The following is a 13534-nucleotide window of genomic DNA, read 5'->3' on the forward strand; positions in this document are numbered from 1 at the left end:
ATCTATCTATCTATCTATCTATCTATCTATCTATCTATCTATCTATCTATCTATCTATCTATCTATCTATCTATCTATCTATCTATCAGCAGAGGAACACCTGACCTCCTGGGTCTGGGCTTTGATCTGAGCTCGGTCACCTGACGCACAGACACACGCGCGCGCACAGGCGCGGCTCCACCTCACTCAGCGGCTGTGGGAGGAAAATCCAGCCCAGCATTTTCAAGGTTATCTCCTGCAGGATACTTCACTCACGGATCCTATGGGAATTCTGATAACCGCGATCTTTCTCTGGGCTGCAGTCGGAGGTAGGCGACCATCACATTTCCAAGCTGATCTATTTCTGCGAATAAATCCTAAAATCTGCGTGAGGCTGGAAAAGGCGGCTATAGGCGGGCATCCCTCCGGATGAAAGCCTCCTGTTTAAAATCTACTGCAGTGCTGCATCCGCTCAGCTGTTACTAACAGGACTAGAAACAGATACATGCTGTTTATTAAGGAGCACAGACCAGGTTTGTTCCTTTAATGACAAGAAAACAGTGGAGGTTTTATTCTTAATGCGCTTAACGCGCTGCGTTACATAACCTGGTTCTGATTGTATGGATCTGCTTCATAGTGGGTCACTATAACGACCACTGGCTGTTATGATGGGACATGGATAAAATGTGATCCTCACAGCTTAACCCGCACATTCAGAGTTCATTAGAGCCCCGCACAGGTGCGCGTGTATGAAGCGCCACGCGCCTTTGTGGCGCGCTCATAAAACAATGTTAATTTAAAACCAATAAATTAGACATCAAACGAATTAACTTTAACTATACAGATTTCTGTCAACATTTGATTAGCCTATAAATAAAAGGGTTTGAGTAAAAACAAGATAAAAAAAACTATTTGTCATATTAAAAAATATTTTGACTATAAGGGATAAAAAAACAGGGCCACCCTGAGACTGTATTGGGCCCTAACCACATGATTTAGGGCCCCATTACCAATTACACACATTAGTCAACACAGTTAATGTTTGCATGTTGAGCACCCTTTATCCCCAGAGATGTTTATTGGTAAACATGGATTGATTGATTTATTTTTAGTTATAGTGTAAAATGTGAGTCAAGCTATAAAAAACAGCATAAATTATAAACTGGGGCAACAAATGATAATCTAAATCAATCTGTGGGATTACATTTAGGCTGCACTGTCTCTTTAAATCCTAAACACTAAATAGAACTGTTTCAGTTTTCTATTATCAACTTTTAAAGTCGAATGTTTGACTTACCCCAAATAGAGAGTTGTTCCATGCCTACAATCTATATCAGAATGTGTTTGCTTCTGGCAGAGGTGGTAAAACCATGAAAAATCATCACTGCGGCATAAATTAAATCCCCACTTGAAGCCTGAAAGTCCTCACTATAATATTTTATTTTATATATTGTATAGGAAACAATAAAACATATTTTTTTTAGTAAGGTCGAAATACAGTGTCTTCCTCAAAAAGGAAAAAAAAAGGTTTAAAAAAACTTCCTGGACATCAGTGGGTTCTTTGGTACATTAAATATAGTTCTTTATTTTGTTTAAAAACCTAAACCTGATTAAAAGGGGAAGAAAATAAAGAAAATACAAAGCAATATGTCAGGCGGAAGCGGTGGAGTTTACTACATGTGGAGCAAGTGTTTGCGGCGACATTGCCAGACCCTGGATAGCTGTCACAGTAATAATTATAATACGTTTTCTTTCAAAGGTGCCTTTCTGGACACTCAAGGTCACCGTACAAAAGGCAACTTTGTTGCTATATAATCATAAATACTCATACAGCAAGGAGTAATGTCTTTGCTGCTAGAACTTCATCCATCTTGGTTACTTAGTTCGTCTTCTTCAGAGTCAGTTAAGTCGAATCATGCAGATTGGTTGTAATCTTTCCAAATACCTGTAAAGGTTTGGTTGAGCTTTGGAGGTGTTCACAAGCAACTGAGGCAGGAATCCAAAAATCCAACATGAAAATGTAAAGCAAACCAGAACCATGGAGACATCAGCGAAAGCAAGCATGAGGAGCCGGGGAAAGACCGAGAAAGATGAGGAACTAGCACTGAGGAACTGTACTGGGAGAGTTTATGGGCGACTGAACAATGACGGGACTAATGAGCTGATTGGGAGCAGGTGTGAACAGAGGATTCTAGAAAGGAGCTAGGGAAAAGGAGGCCAACACAAGAGGGCAACAAAGAAAAAAACCTAAGAACTCAAATACATCCAGAAACCACAACAAAATAGGAATTAAACCAATAAAAATAGAGAACAAAGAAAAACATCAATCAACGTGAAACTGAAAACTCAAAGAAATCTTAACAGAACCAAGACCGTGACACTACCTAAATTAGCAAAACAGGATAATTAATAGATTTGGAGGAGTAATACAATTATTAACATAACATGAAAAATGTATTTTCTTCTTATATTTATGAAAATAATCAATTTCTTCAAACAAAGCAAATGTTGATGTATTTTCTTTCCTATCGAAAAATTCCCTCCTGTTTATGATATTTTTCATCTTGAAAGTCTCTTTTCTTCAACAGATGAGCTGCTGTTGGTCCAATGGATCACTCAGCAAATAACCACATTATAGCTGGATGCCTGTGCACTGTATTGAAAAATAACTTTAGCTCGAATTAGAAAGAAATATCAATGATAAACCTTTGATAAAATTATGAAATATAAACTTTATACACAAAAAACTGAAAAATTAGCCTTTTTTTTGCTCTGGCAATTCTTTACTTCTGTGTTTTTAAAGCACATGTTTCACATTTTTAAGCAGCAAAAAAATTGAACTTATTTGAACCAAATTTTTATTTGATCTTATATTTTTTTAAGGTGTGGCTCAGGTTCTGATTAGTTTGTCTTCTTGTGAGAAAACAAGCAGAGCGAGCTGCTTAAGCTGCCTTCAATGGTCTGTGCAGGCGGAGGATTGGTGACATATTTAGCTCCGGTGGGAAAAACTACCTGCGAGCTAAAGCTGCCGTGATGTCAGACTGAGAGGGATGCAGGGTTAAGCTCCTTTGCAGCGTTCTTTACGGGGGAAACTGCTCTCACCTTAATGAGGGAACAGCTCCACCTGTGCAGGATTAAAGGCGCACAGTCGCTCACCTGCTCAGCTGTGTCATACCATCAGCTGCTGCAGAAATCCTACATCTACAGATCTTGTCTTGCATTTAACATTTTGTTCCTCTGTTTGCAAACTCCATCCATGCAGTGGGAAGCCGACCAGCTACCTCACCCCTTAATGACGCAAAGGTCGGAAAGAAGTTCTCTGTATTTATGTTGTTGTTCAGCTTTTACCCTCAAGTACTAACTGTGCTGTTGTTGCCAGCAGGTTGAATGTATAATTCAGGAGACACTGAATGACGACGGGGGGCAGCATGAGTGTGCTGGATCCCAGCTTGCAGGTATAACATCATATCTTGTATATCTATGATGTCAGCAGCATGCTTTAATAATGAAATAGCAATCTTGAAAGTACTTGATCTGGTCTGTTTTACCTTTTTAGACCTATATAAAATAGTGCATACATTTAAAATGGGTGTTAATTAATCAGTAATTACAAAAGAAAAAAACCTATCTGAAAAGTGTGGCATGCATTTATGTCCAAGGCTAATTTAGTCAACACTGCACAATGAAGACGTTACAGCTTCTCTACATGTTTATGCATTTAGCTGACGCCTTTATCCAAAGCGACTACATATCTATGGAGGTACGTCTCTACCTGCTTTACACAAGTGCAGCATCTCACAGGTTTTCTCCCAGGCTCACCCTGTTGATATGAGTCCGTTCCTGCTTCCATCTAACATCCTCGTTAACATGATGCTGCTGCTGCCAGGCTTCTAAGTGAGGATAGGCTGCGCACATCATTTACATACCAACCGAATCATTAATTTTGTCTTATGAAACCAAAACACTTTCTTCTAGATGTTTCCTGTATCTCCTACATGGGTTGTGGGGAATTTTGTACGCCGTTATTCCCTTCTCCCCGTCTTGGCAGAACCACTTGCCCTTTTCCTGGTAAATTAGAGTCTCTGAGGCCTCAAAGAGCAGCTGGATATAATGAAGGACACATTAGGACACCATTGATCATTTGTGACAAAATATAAGTTATTATTGTCCATAACATTTCCTGAGATGGATATTTGTCTTTGACATCTGAGTGGTTCAAACATAAAACACATCATTTTAGAAGAAGTATCTAAAAAAACATATTCCTAAACAGTTCCATAAAAAACAATATTAAAATAAACAAATAGATAAAATAATGTTGTAAGCAGTGCCTAACTAAAATATTAATCATTCAGAAAAGCCATAGCTAGGGGAACAAAGGAGTTTTATACCTGCTAGTGTTTGCTAGCGAGCCTGTCCTGCCAGATGGCAGCAGCTGAAAGGAGGATTGCAAAGGATGAGCTGGATTCTTGTTCATCTGTAATGCTTTTTTTTTTCCTTAAAGCAAATGCATCCACTGCATAAAAAACAACTAAATAATTAATCAGAAAAGTGAAAGTAACACATTGAACTCAATTTATTTGAGTAAATTTTGTTACACAACTGCATCAAAAGCTATAAAACACCAGGAGAGATCAGATAAAGTCTATGTAAAATTTCTGGATCTATTTCAATACAATAAAAAAAAAAAATTGTATATGGAGGTAAGGTGTGTTTCTTAAGCCTGACCAAGCAGACTGATTTACACTGTGTGTTTGGTATATTATTCTTGAAGGGAGCTGGTAGTCTAATTTCTAATGGTCACAGAAACAGTTGAGAAGAAATCAGATAACTATGACGTTAAAAACACCTGTTTGTTTAAATAAAAGTTCTTAGAGCAGGCAGTTGGTGAAATTTTATGTTCTGGGACATATTAAAGGACATATTTAAAGCATTGCTTTATTCCAGCTGCAATCTTGATTTTTATTAGTAACAAAAAGCAATGCTGCATTACGGACCCGCCTCCTGCGCTGTGATTGGTCCAGTCTGTTCGACTAGAGAGTACTGAGCCTCACCAGATTGATTCACACCCCTGGCCAAACCATGTTTCCCCGACTCTTCAACATTTATCCGCCCTTATTTACCAACAGAGCGGCACAACTGATGTTGTTCAAAATAGCAGTGGAAGGATGTATTACCAAATTGTATGAGTTTTTTAAAATAGAAATACAAGCAAAAATAATGATTTTCTATATACAGTTAGATTTGAGGAATTAAAATTGATTTTGAATATTGCACTGATTCCTAGACGGTGCAGCAGAGCAGTGACTTCCTGACAGATGCTCACAATGTTTGGTACCCAAAATGTTAAGGTTAGGTCGGATTGTCAACTGGGGGAGGAGGTTTGACAGGACCCAAAAGCAGACACAAAAAGCTGAAGTGGTTTCTTGAATATTTAATTAACCAAAAAGTTCAACAGAAGCTAAAAATCCGAAACATAAATCCACAAAAACTAAGAACCAGTACTTACAAATAGGGCGCAAAGAGACGACGACAAACCAGCGAAGAGTGACTGAACAGGAGGAGACTATATGGGAGAGACAAACGAGGACCAGGCTGATTAGCAGATTGGGAGCAGGTGTGAACAGAGGCAAGAAGTGGGCTGGGGAAAATGAGACTGACACAGGAGGGCGAAGTAATATTTAAGAACTCGAATAAAAAATAACTAAAACACAGAAATGAAAATAAGACCAATGAAAACATAGATATAAAACTTGAACAGAACCAAAACTATGACACGGATTTAGCTGTTATAATCAAGGTAATCCAGATAAATACAATTTTTATCAATATTTAAATTAATTATATTTGCTACCTTTTTTTTGCTTCTATTCTAAAACCCAGTGAAATTCTTTGAGCTTTGTGGTTATGATATAATGTGAGACGGTGTAGAAATACCAGGCATTTAAAGCCGGCATTCCTCTTCTTGTGTAAAGAGGCTGAGCAAACACTAAGAAGATGTTGAGGGACTCCCTTCAGAGGAGGCCTGTTTTTCACCTGCTGCTGTCTTTGTGCTGCATTGCTGTTGCAGATGAACTTAATGAGCTGCAGAGACACCAGGGTCTTCTGAGGGAGCTGCAGAGGCTGGCTGATGACGGTACGCAAAGATACTCACTGACAGCTGCTGATGTGTTTATCAGCCTTAGAAACGCTCGGATGTCATTTTATTGACTTGAAAATGAGACCGACACTGAGTACCGATTGTTTTTACAGAGCGGGAAAAGGAGGAGCGGGATGAAAAGGTGAGAGGGGAGTACAATCTGGCCGACGATGAGAGCGAATTTGAGCAGAGAGACGAGGAAGAAGAGGAGAGTGAGGGGGAAGATGATGGAGGAAAGAAAGAGGAGCCAGAGACTGAAGGTGATGAAGAGGAGAGAGACAGAAAGATGGAGAGCCAGTTAGCTGAAGAGGTCAGCAAGGAAAGAGAGGAAGAAAAGAATGACGAAGAGCTCAGAGAGCTGCTGAGGGAGCTGAAAATGAAGCAACACAAGCCTGAGAAGGAGAACCAGAAAGGAGCAGATCTAAAAAAGGAGGTGGAGGAGAAGAAGACCAAGCAGAGCAAAGAGGAAGAGGGCAAAAAATTAGAGGACTTGGAGAAGCAGAGGATGGAGGAGAGGAAGAAGAATGAAGTGGAGCTGATGGTGGAGAAAGAGAAGGTGGAGAAGGAGCTGAAGGAGCTACTCAAGGAGCAAAACAACGGGAGCAAGCCAGAGCAGGAGAGGGAGAGGAAGGAGAAGCAGGAGGAGCTGGAGGAGCTTGTCCGAAAGATGAAACGGGTGCAGGAGGAGGAAACGCAGGAGCAGCCAAGCGGGAAGAGGAACACAGACATTACGGATGTAAAGGTGAAGGAAAAACAGAGTGGAGATGAGGAGGAAGTCAAGAAGAAGAACGAAGCAGAGGAGGTGAAAGAGCCGCTGCAGAAGAGAGAGATGGAGAAGGCCAGCGACGAGGCCACGAGGCAGTTTGAGAGGGAGAGGTACGAGGAAGAGGAGGAAAATGCAGAGAATGATGATGAAGAGGAGGAGTTTGTTAGAGAGGATGAGGATGAAGGGGATGCTGAAGAAGATGAAGGGGAGGTGAGTTAAAACCGACAGCATGTCTGTAAGGTTTTTAATCGCACTGAAATGAAATGTGTGTATTATTTTAAGTCATCACTAAGGTAAAATGTCAAAGAGTCTCTGAACCTGACGCCCTTTTATGGTCATTCCTAATTCATCAATGGCTCCCTTTCATGAAGAAATCTGAACTCCATCTCTGGTGACTGATGCAATTTTACAAATATTAAAACTAGTAGTTATAAAAAAAATAAATAAAAAAAGAATGCAGGGTGGCTATCTGTAAGCCCACAGCCCACCAAATGTTGAAAGGGGAAATTTAATGGCCATTACTGTTAATATCTGGTAGAAATGTTGCACATTCAGTAATAAAATGTCACAGGGGATGGTATGGGGTGATGGTCATTTAAGAAGGGGGATGCTATCTCATCCCCCCTCAACTGGAGTACTGATTACATCTGATATTACAATATGGCAAATGAATGAATTAAAAGAGATGGCTTAACTTCTCCTGACAAGACCTTGAATTGTACTGTTTGCCAGCCAGTTGCTAGGTCTGTCAAATAAAAAAACAATAAAAAGCTAAAGCTAACTGTACTGACTTCTGGTTAGAATTAGAAAACTAGCAGCCATAGCAATACTTTGACTGTCCAGAACAAAGGAGTCCACCTCTGAAGTCGGCACAAACATTCAAAAGCTTGACTGAGATTCACCTTTGTTTTTATTAAGGTTGAGTCTGTAAAAAAAATAAATAAATAAAGTAAAATGTAAGAAAGTGAAAAAGCCATTTTCAGCTGTATCACAGAATCTGGCAAAGCCTGAGTTTCGTTTCATGGGTCTTCTACCCGCTATTTCTGTCAGTGCAGAATCCTGCATTCCTATTGGTGCAATATATTTTACAGTTTTGGACCCACCAATATTTATGTAACAATATTTAGATACTATAATTTTTCAGTTGAAATGGATACTTCTAAACTTTAGTGGAAGTTTTATTTTTGAAAAATCAATAATTTTTAATGGAAAAATGTAAAACTATGACCTTGAAGTTTCTGTTTACTCTTTCTGGCATTTTTTGCATGACTTACAGAAGTTTGATCTTAATTTATTTATTTTTTTAACATTATATTTAAATCTGGGTTAAGACTATTTTTTAGGGATGCACGATATTGGGATTTTGGCCGATATCCGATATTTTAAAACTCATGTTGCCGATAATCGATACCGATACCGATGTTAAAGCCCGACAAAAATAAGTAGTCATTGAAAATAGCAGTTTTGTTATCCATTTCTGACACTTTGAAAAATAATATACTCCAATATATTTTCATATGCTGATATCAAATTGATTTTTAAAAAAGCGGTATCGATCTATTTTACTTTCAAAATCTCATGAAATTTCATCGTTCTGTTAAAAACTCTCGTGATATTTTGCATATTCTTGTGAGATTTTGTTAGTAAAATAGATCGATACCATGTCAATATATCACCATATAAAATATGGCTAAATTTCTTGAATTTTCGGGGGATTTCGTAGCATAACGATGACATATAGCAATATTTCATTAGTAAAAGAGATTGATATGGTGTTTTTAAATGGCAATATATCAGCATATGAAGATATTGTGATATTTTAATATATCAATATTTTTTCCCTCGTCTTTAGAAGTTTTTAAGTCTGTAAAAAAGAAGTTTTTGAGGAAGAAGAAGAAGTAGTTTTTTTTTTGTTTTTTTTTTTTAGACTTTAGAAACTCAGAAACTGATCAAATATCGGGTTTAATATCGGTGGGGTGGCCGATGTCCGATATTCAGTTTTAAGGTCGATACAGGCTGATACCGATAGGGGGCCGATTATATCGTGCATCCCTACTATTTTTATACCAGGTAATTTTACTTTGTCTAAAGTATTTATAAAATCCTCTACGGTAAATCTAGGTTACTTGATTTGGCAAATTGGATATTTAACATAAATCAAGCTTTCCAGAAATGAGAGTTTGTAACCAAAATCTGATCCAGTTTTTTTTTAAAGCTATATTTACCCAATTCTAATATCTTTAAAAAAACATTGAAACACTTATTTCCACCCGTCCTGCCGTGAAGAGGTACTTTATCAGATGGAGCTGCAGGAACTCTAACACGCTTTGTGACGCTCAGAGGTAAACAGCTCAGAGGAGCTTTGCTGTCCTCCGTTCACCCGTTTGACATCTGCTGATGGGCCTCAATACGTTTCCTTTTAAACTGTTTCCTTTTCTTTTTTTCAAACACATGGCAGATATTAAATAAAGCTAGCTGCCAGTCCTCTTCAGGCAGTAATAGCTTTCGCTCTGAGGTGTTGGCTTAGCTCTGCCTGGATTAGACAGCTGCAGGGTTTAGGTTTGATATCTATCACCAGGTTTCTCTAGTTTTAGTCCTTGGTAAGAAAATTAATCTCAGCAGATTAGTTCACACATACAAAAAAAGATTATTTAGAGTATTGGAAACAAAAAAACCCTCATATACTTATTTATAATAAGCAGGATCTGCTTTCTAAGTTTGAAGCAGAGCATCTATCTATAACGTTTCATATTTATTGACATTCACAGGAGCAATCTGGATCTTTAATTCCTGAACTTAGTGTCCAAATCCTCAGCTTTACCTCTCATGATTCTCGTCTGTTTGGAGTTTTAAAAAGTAACCCTGCATTCATGTGCTATTCATACTTTTTCCTTTCTAGGAGCTCCTGGAGATTGAAGCAGAGCTACGCAAAGTGGCAGCAGAGCTGAGGGAGCTTCGCCGGGGATGAGAAGACCCCCCCCTCCCTTTTCCATTCACACATCACAATCACACATTCCCCATTTTCCAGCCCTCACAATCATCGCTGCACTTGGAGGAACGTCTTTAATCGTGAATCCGTACGTGGCTCGTCAGTAGAAAGTGTGAATTCTCTTTGCTTTTAGATTGCCAGGAGGAATCAGTCTCTGTTTCCGCGTCTGAACTGGACTGCCTCCTGGAGATTCTGCAGGTTCTCTTCCATCTCTGATTTCCCTCTCTGATTGCTTGTAAAAACGCTATTTGTAAGAAGGACGGGGTCTTTTCACTTTAATTGCACTTTCTCAATCTCATGCACTTTCATTCAAACTTTACTTTGAATGCACAATACTAGAAACCCCTGATCCTTCAATCTGACCGTATCGTTTGTAACATGTATTCCTGCTGGTCAGTTGTAGATATTCAGTGCAATAACTGATAACTTAGTTAATGCTGTCCGACTGTTAAACAGTAACAATGTTCATATTATGAATAAGTCATTACTTCCTTACAGTTTCTTTAAAGATCCAGCTGAAGCACAGATTGTGTTTAATTTGGCTCACGCACTGTTAAAACTAGACTGTTTATAACGAACCCAAGTGGCACCGGCAGAATTCAGAGATAAATCTTACATTGCACCACCAAGTCATGTGTGTCTTTGGTCTGGTGCGTTAATGCGGAAGCAGAATTTGATTCTCTGAGAGCTTAAAAGGTCTAAAAGTGTCACTTTGGGTTCTTATCCCGCTTTGCACTCTGAACAAGCCAAGGAGCAGTTGAAGAAAGGAGGAGGAACACTCTAAAGCCATGAGCTGTCAGCGACAATAACAGTGATTTCCACAGCTGGCATCCCATTTGTGTAAATATTCCACTTTTGCTCCTTCAGCCAAGGTTACATGAAACACGGAGCAGCAGCCCCCCCTTGAGGACGATGGGTAGACATGAACACAGTGCACGGATCAACAGGGTCAGCAATGGAGGTCCACTTGCTGCAACAATGCAATATAGATTATAACACACGTGAATGCAATAATTAGCTAATTGTAATTTAGTATGTAATGGAAAGCGCCATTAGGATTTTTTTAGCACAGATTCATGTGTTTAAAAACATGCAAAATAGTCAGCCGCAGGTTGGATAAACTTTTAAACAATCCCAGACTATGAGCTGGAGATGCTGAGATATTCTCCTCCAAGTAAAACTTTTCCAAATGAGTTATGAATGTACTGTATTTAATTTTTTTTATAGAGAAGTGAAAAATTTTTTCCACAATATAAAACCCTAAAAGCCAGCAGAAGGCAACAAATGTCTTTTTTATGCTCAGGAAAGAAGGGAATATACAGAGAGCAATCTGAGTAAATAAAAAAACAACATCTAGAAGATTAAAATAATATGTTATTTACAATATTACTGGCCAATCACAGTGCTGTACTTTGTGCCTGCTGTATTCTTCTCTATGCTACCTGTCAATCAATAAATGATGTATTAAACCTTCTGATCTGCTTACTGGAAATTTTCTTTGTCCTAAATAAAAAAAAATAAATAAATAATTTAATTTGGTTAAACAAATCAAAATGATATCTATAACTCTTTGGCAAAAAGTCTATATATCATCATAATATATTTGTAGTGTTAGGTCTAAGGTATAGGGACATAATGTGGGCCAGGACTTGTTCTATTGGCCATTCTTTGCCCCTGTGTAGAATTTTAATGTAAAAAAAAAATCTCTCTCTATATATATATATAAAAAAACACAATATTTTAATTCTTAAAGCTTTCAGGTTGCCTCTCAAACCCATAGGAGCTTCACAAAAAGAAAAAGAATCATGTATGTATTTTATTTTTCAAAAGATCAGCCACCCAAGAAAGGACCAACCAACAGGGAGGATGTGCAGAACAACTCATTTATCCTGGATTCATAGAGGAGAAACCACAGAGATGTTCTTCTTTTATTATTATTTATCTTTATTTTGGTCCACAGGATATGTTTAAAAGCTTAATTTTAATCACACCATATAAATGAAACATCCAGAGAAGTGTGTCTCCTGTCATGGTAAGTTTTTTTATAAAATCTACAGCCTCCTAGGAGGTCTGAATTCTGTAGCTGTTTTGTCAGTTGTAAGAAAAACTAATAAAATAATGAATAAAGCTTTTTAATCCTTAGCCTATTACCAAATATTCATACACAGTGTAGTTTGCATAGGTTTTGATTGCACTGGTTCCTGTATCAGTGCCAGTAATAGCTTATTAGTTCCCCATTTTTTTATTTACTTTAACTGCGAAGAATAATACGAAAGAGGATTAGGGCCACTGAATTTTTTTTTTTAAATTAACAGATTTTTTAATTTTATTTCAGTGTAATATGAGAAAAAAGTCAGAATTCGGACTTTTTTCTCAGCATTCTGACTTTTTTAAGAGATTAAAGTCAGAATGCTGAGAAAAAAAATCAGAATTCTGACTTTTTTCCTATATTAATTAACCTGATTTATATTTAAAAATCAGTTAACTTTTTAAAATGTTTGGCCCTAATCCTTTCCCGTAGAATAATTAATGAACGATGTTGTGAAATTCTTAGTTTAAACTATATTTAAGATGCAAGTAGTTTAGTAGGGCCCATTCCGCTTTACTTGAGTTCTCTAAAAATCACCAGTGTAGAAAATTATGTATATTGTGAGAAAAATATACATAATTAACATCATAACTACAGACCACTTATTGTTACACAGTAACATTTACTGTGCTATAAAAATTCCAAATTTTTCCACTTTGATTCAGTTAAATCCTCTGAAAACCTCCAACCTTTAGCTGCACCTATCCTCATCTAACCCTGACAGGGTTTGCTGTCCAAAGTATTTGAAAATCTCACCCCAAGGTTTAGTGAAAAGTTGGTTTCCCTGATATAAGCTCTTCAGGTGCGGAGCTAGATGGGGGGCCAGGGGTGGCCATAGTCGCCCTTAGCTAATCATTGGCCACAACTACCATTTTTCCCCCTCTAAAACAGATGGTGGGAGCAGTAATACTCTTAAGTGGAATATTCAAAACATTTTATTTTTTTATGTGTTTAAAATATCTTGACAACAAAAACTGTCATGATCTGGCCTGTTTGCTCTCCCTTAATTAGTCATTCCTTTCACCTGTGGTTTTTCCCTCCCTGCCTCTATTATAATTTATTCCTCTCACCTGTTTCCTCTAGTTTATATTCAGTTCAGCCTGAGCATTCAGGGCCAGATCATTGCTTGTCTTTCTGTCAGTCTTTCTGTTCAGTTTTATTTGGTTCATGTCCTGGATCCTAGCTGCCAGTATATAGGGGGTTTTAGTGTTTGTCTTGTCTCCTGACTGTCCACTGTTCCTCTCCCGCGGAGTCCTCTGAGTTTTTGGCTCATTATGGGGGGAGGTTCAGTTTTTATCAAAGTAAGCCTGGCTCCAGGAGGAGACCGGTTTAAAGTCCTGCTTCAAGTTCCAGTTCCTACGTCCTGTCTCGTCTACCCTCTTCCACTGAGCCTGCTCATCTGCACCTGATCCTGTCTGCTCCTGTGCGTGACCACCTGGTCATGCTTCTGGTCCCAGTCAGACTCTGAACCCTCCTGGAAGCCTGTGGATGCCTGGAGGTCGGGATCCTGCCACCTGTTCCTGTTCCTGCCTGATCTGGATCCTGTCTATTCCTGTCTGTTCCTGATCCCTC

At 38.3% G+C, this 13534-nt stretch overlaps 1 protein-coding gene across 2 annotated transcripts; it reads left to right on the forward strand.

Annotated features, from left to right (window-relative positions):
- Nucleotides 1-175: 175 nt before the first annotated feature.
- LOC107094500 (DNA ligase 1-like) lies at nt 176-11329 on the forward strand. 2 transcript variants are annotated; one of them, XM_015390125.1, is made up of 6 exons: nt 176-308; nt 3242-3282; nt 3359-3434; nt 6050-6115; nt 6232-7094; nt 9784-11329. In XM_015390125.1, exons 1-6 carry the CDS (start codon nt 263-265, stop codon nt 9850-9852), a joined length of 1161 nt encoding a protein of 386 aa, XP_015245611.1. In that variant the 5' UTR covers nt 176-262; the 3' UTR covers nt 9853-11329. The 2 variants fall into 2 exon arrangements, with proteins under 2 accessions (XP_015245611.1, XP_015245612.1); XM_015390126.1 differs by having other exon boundaries at nt 3362-3434.
- Nucleotides 11330-13534: the final 2205 nt, after the last annotated feature.

This window comes from Cyprinodon variegatus, unplaced genomic scaffold (genome assembly GCF_000732505.1).
Source record: "Cyprinodon variegatus isolate N-32 unplaced genomic scaffold, C_variegatus-1.0 Scaffold486, whole genome shotgun sequence".
Classification (NCBI taxonomy): domain Eukaryota; kingdom Metazoa; phylum Chordata; class Actinopteri; order Cyprinodontiformes; family Cyprinodontidae; genus Cyprinodon; species Cyprinodon variegatus.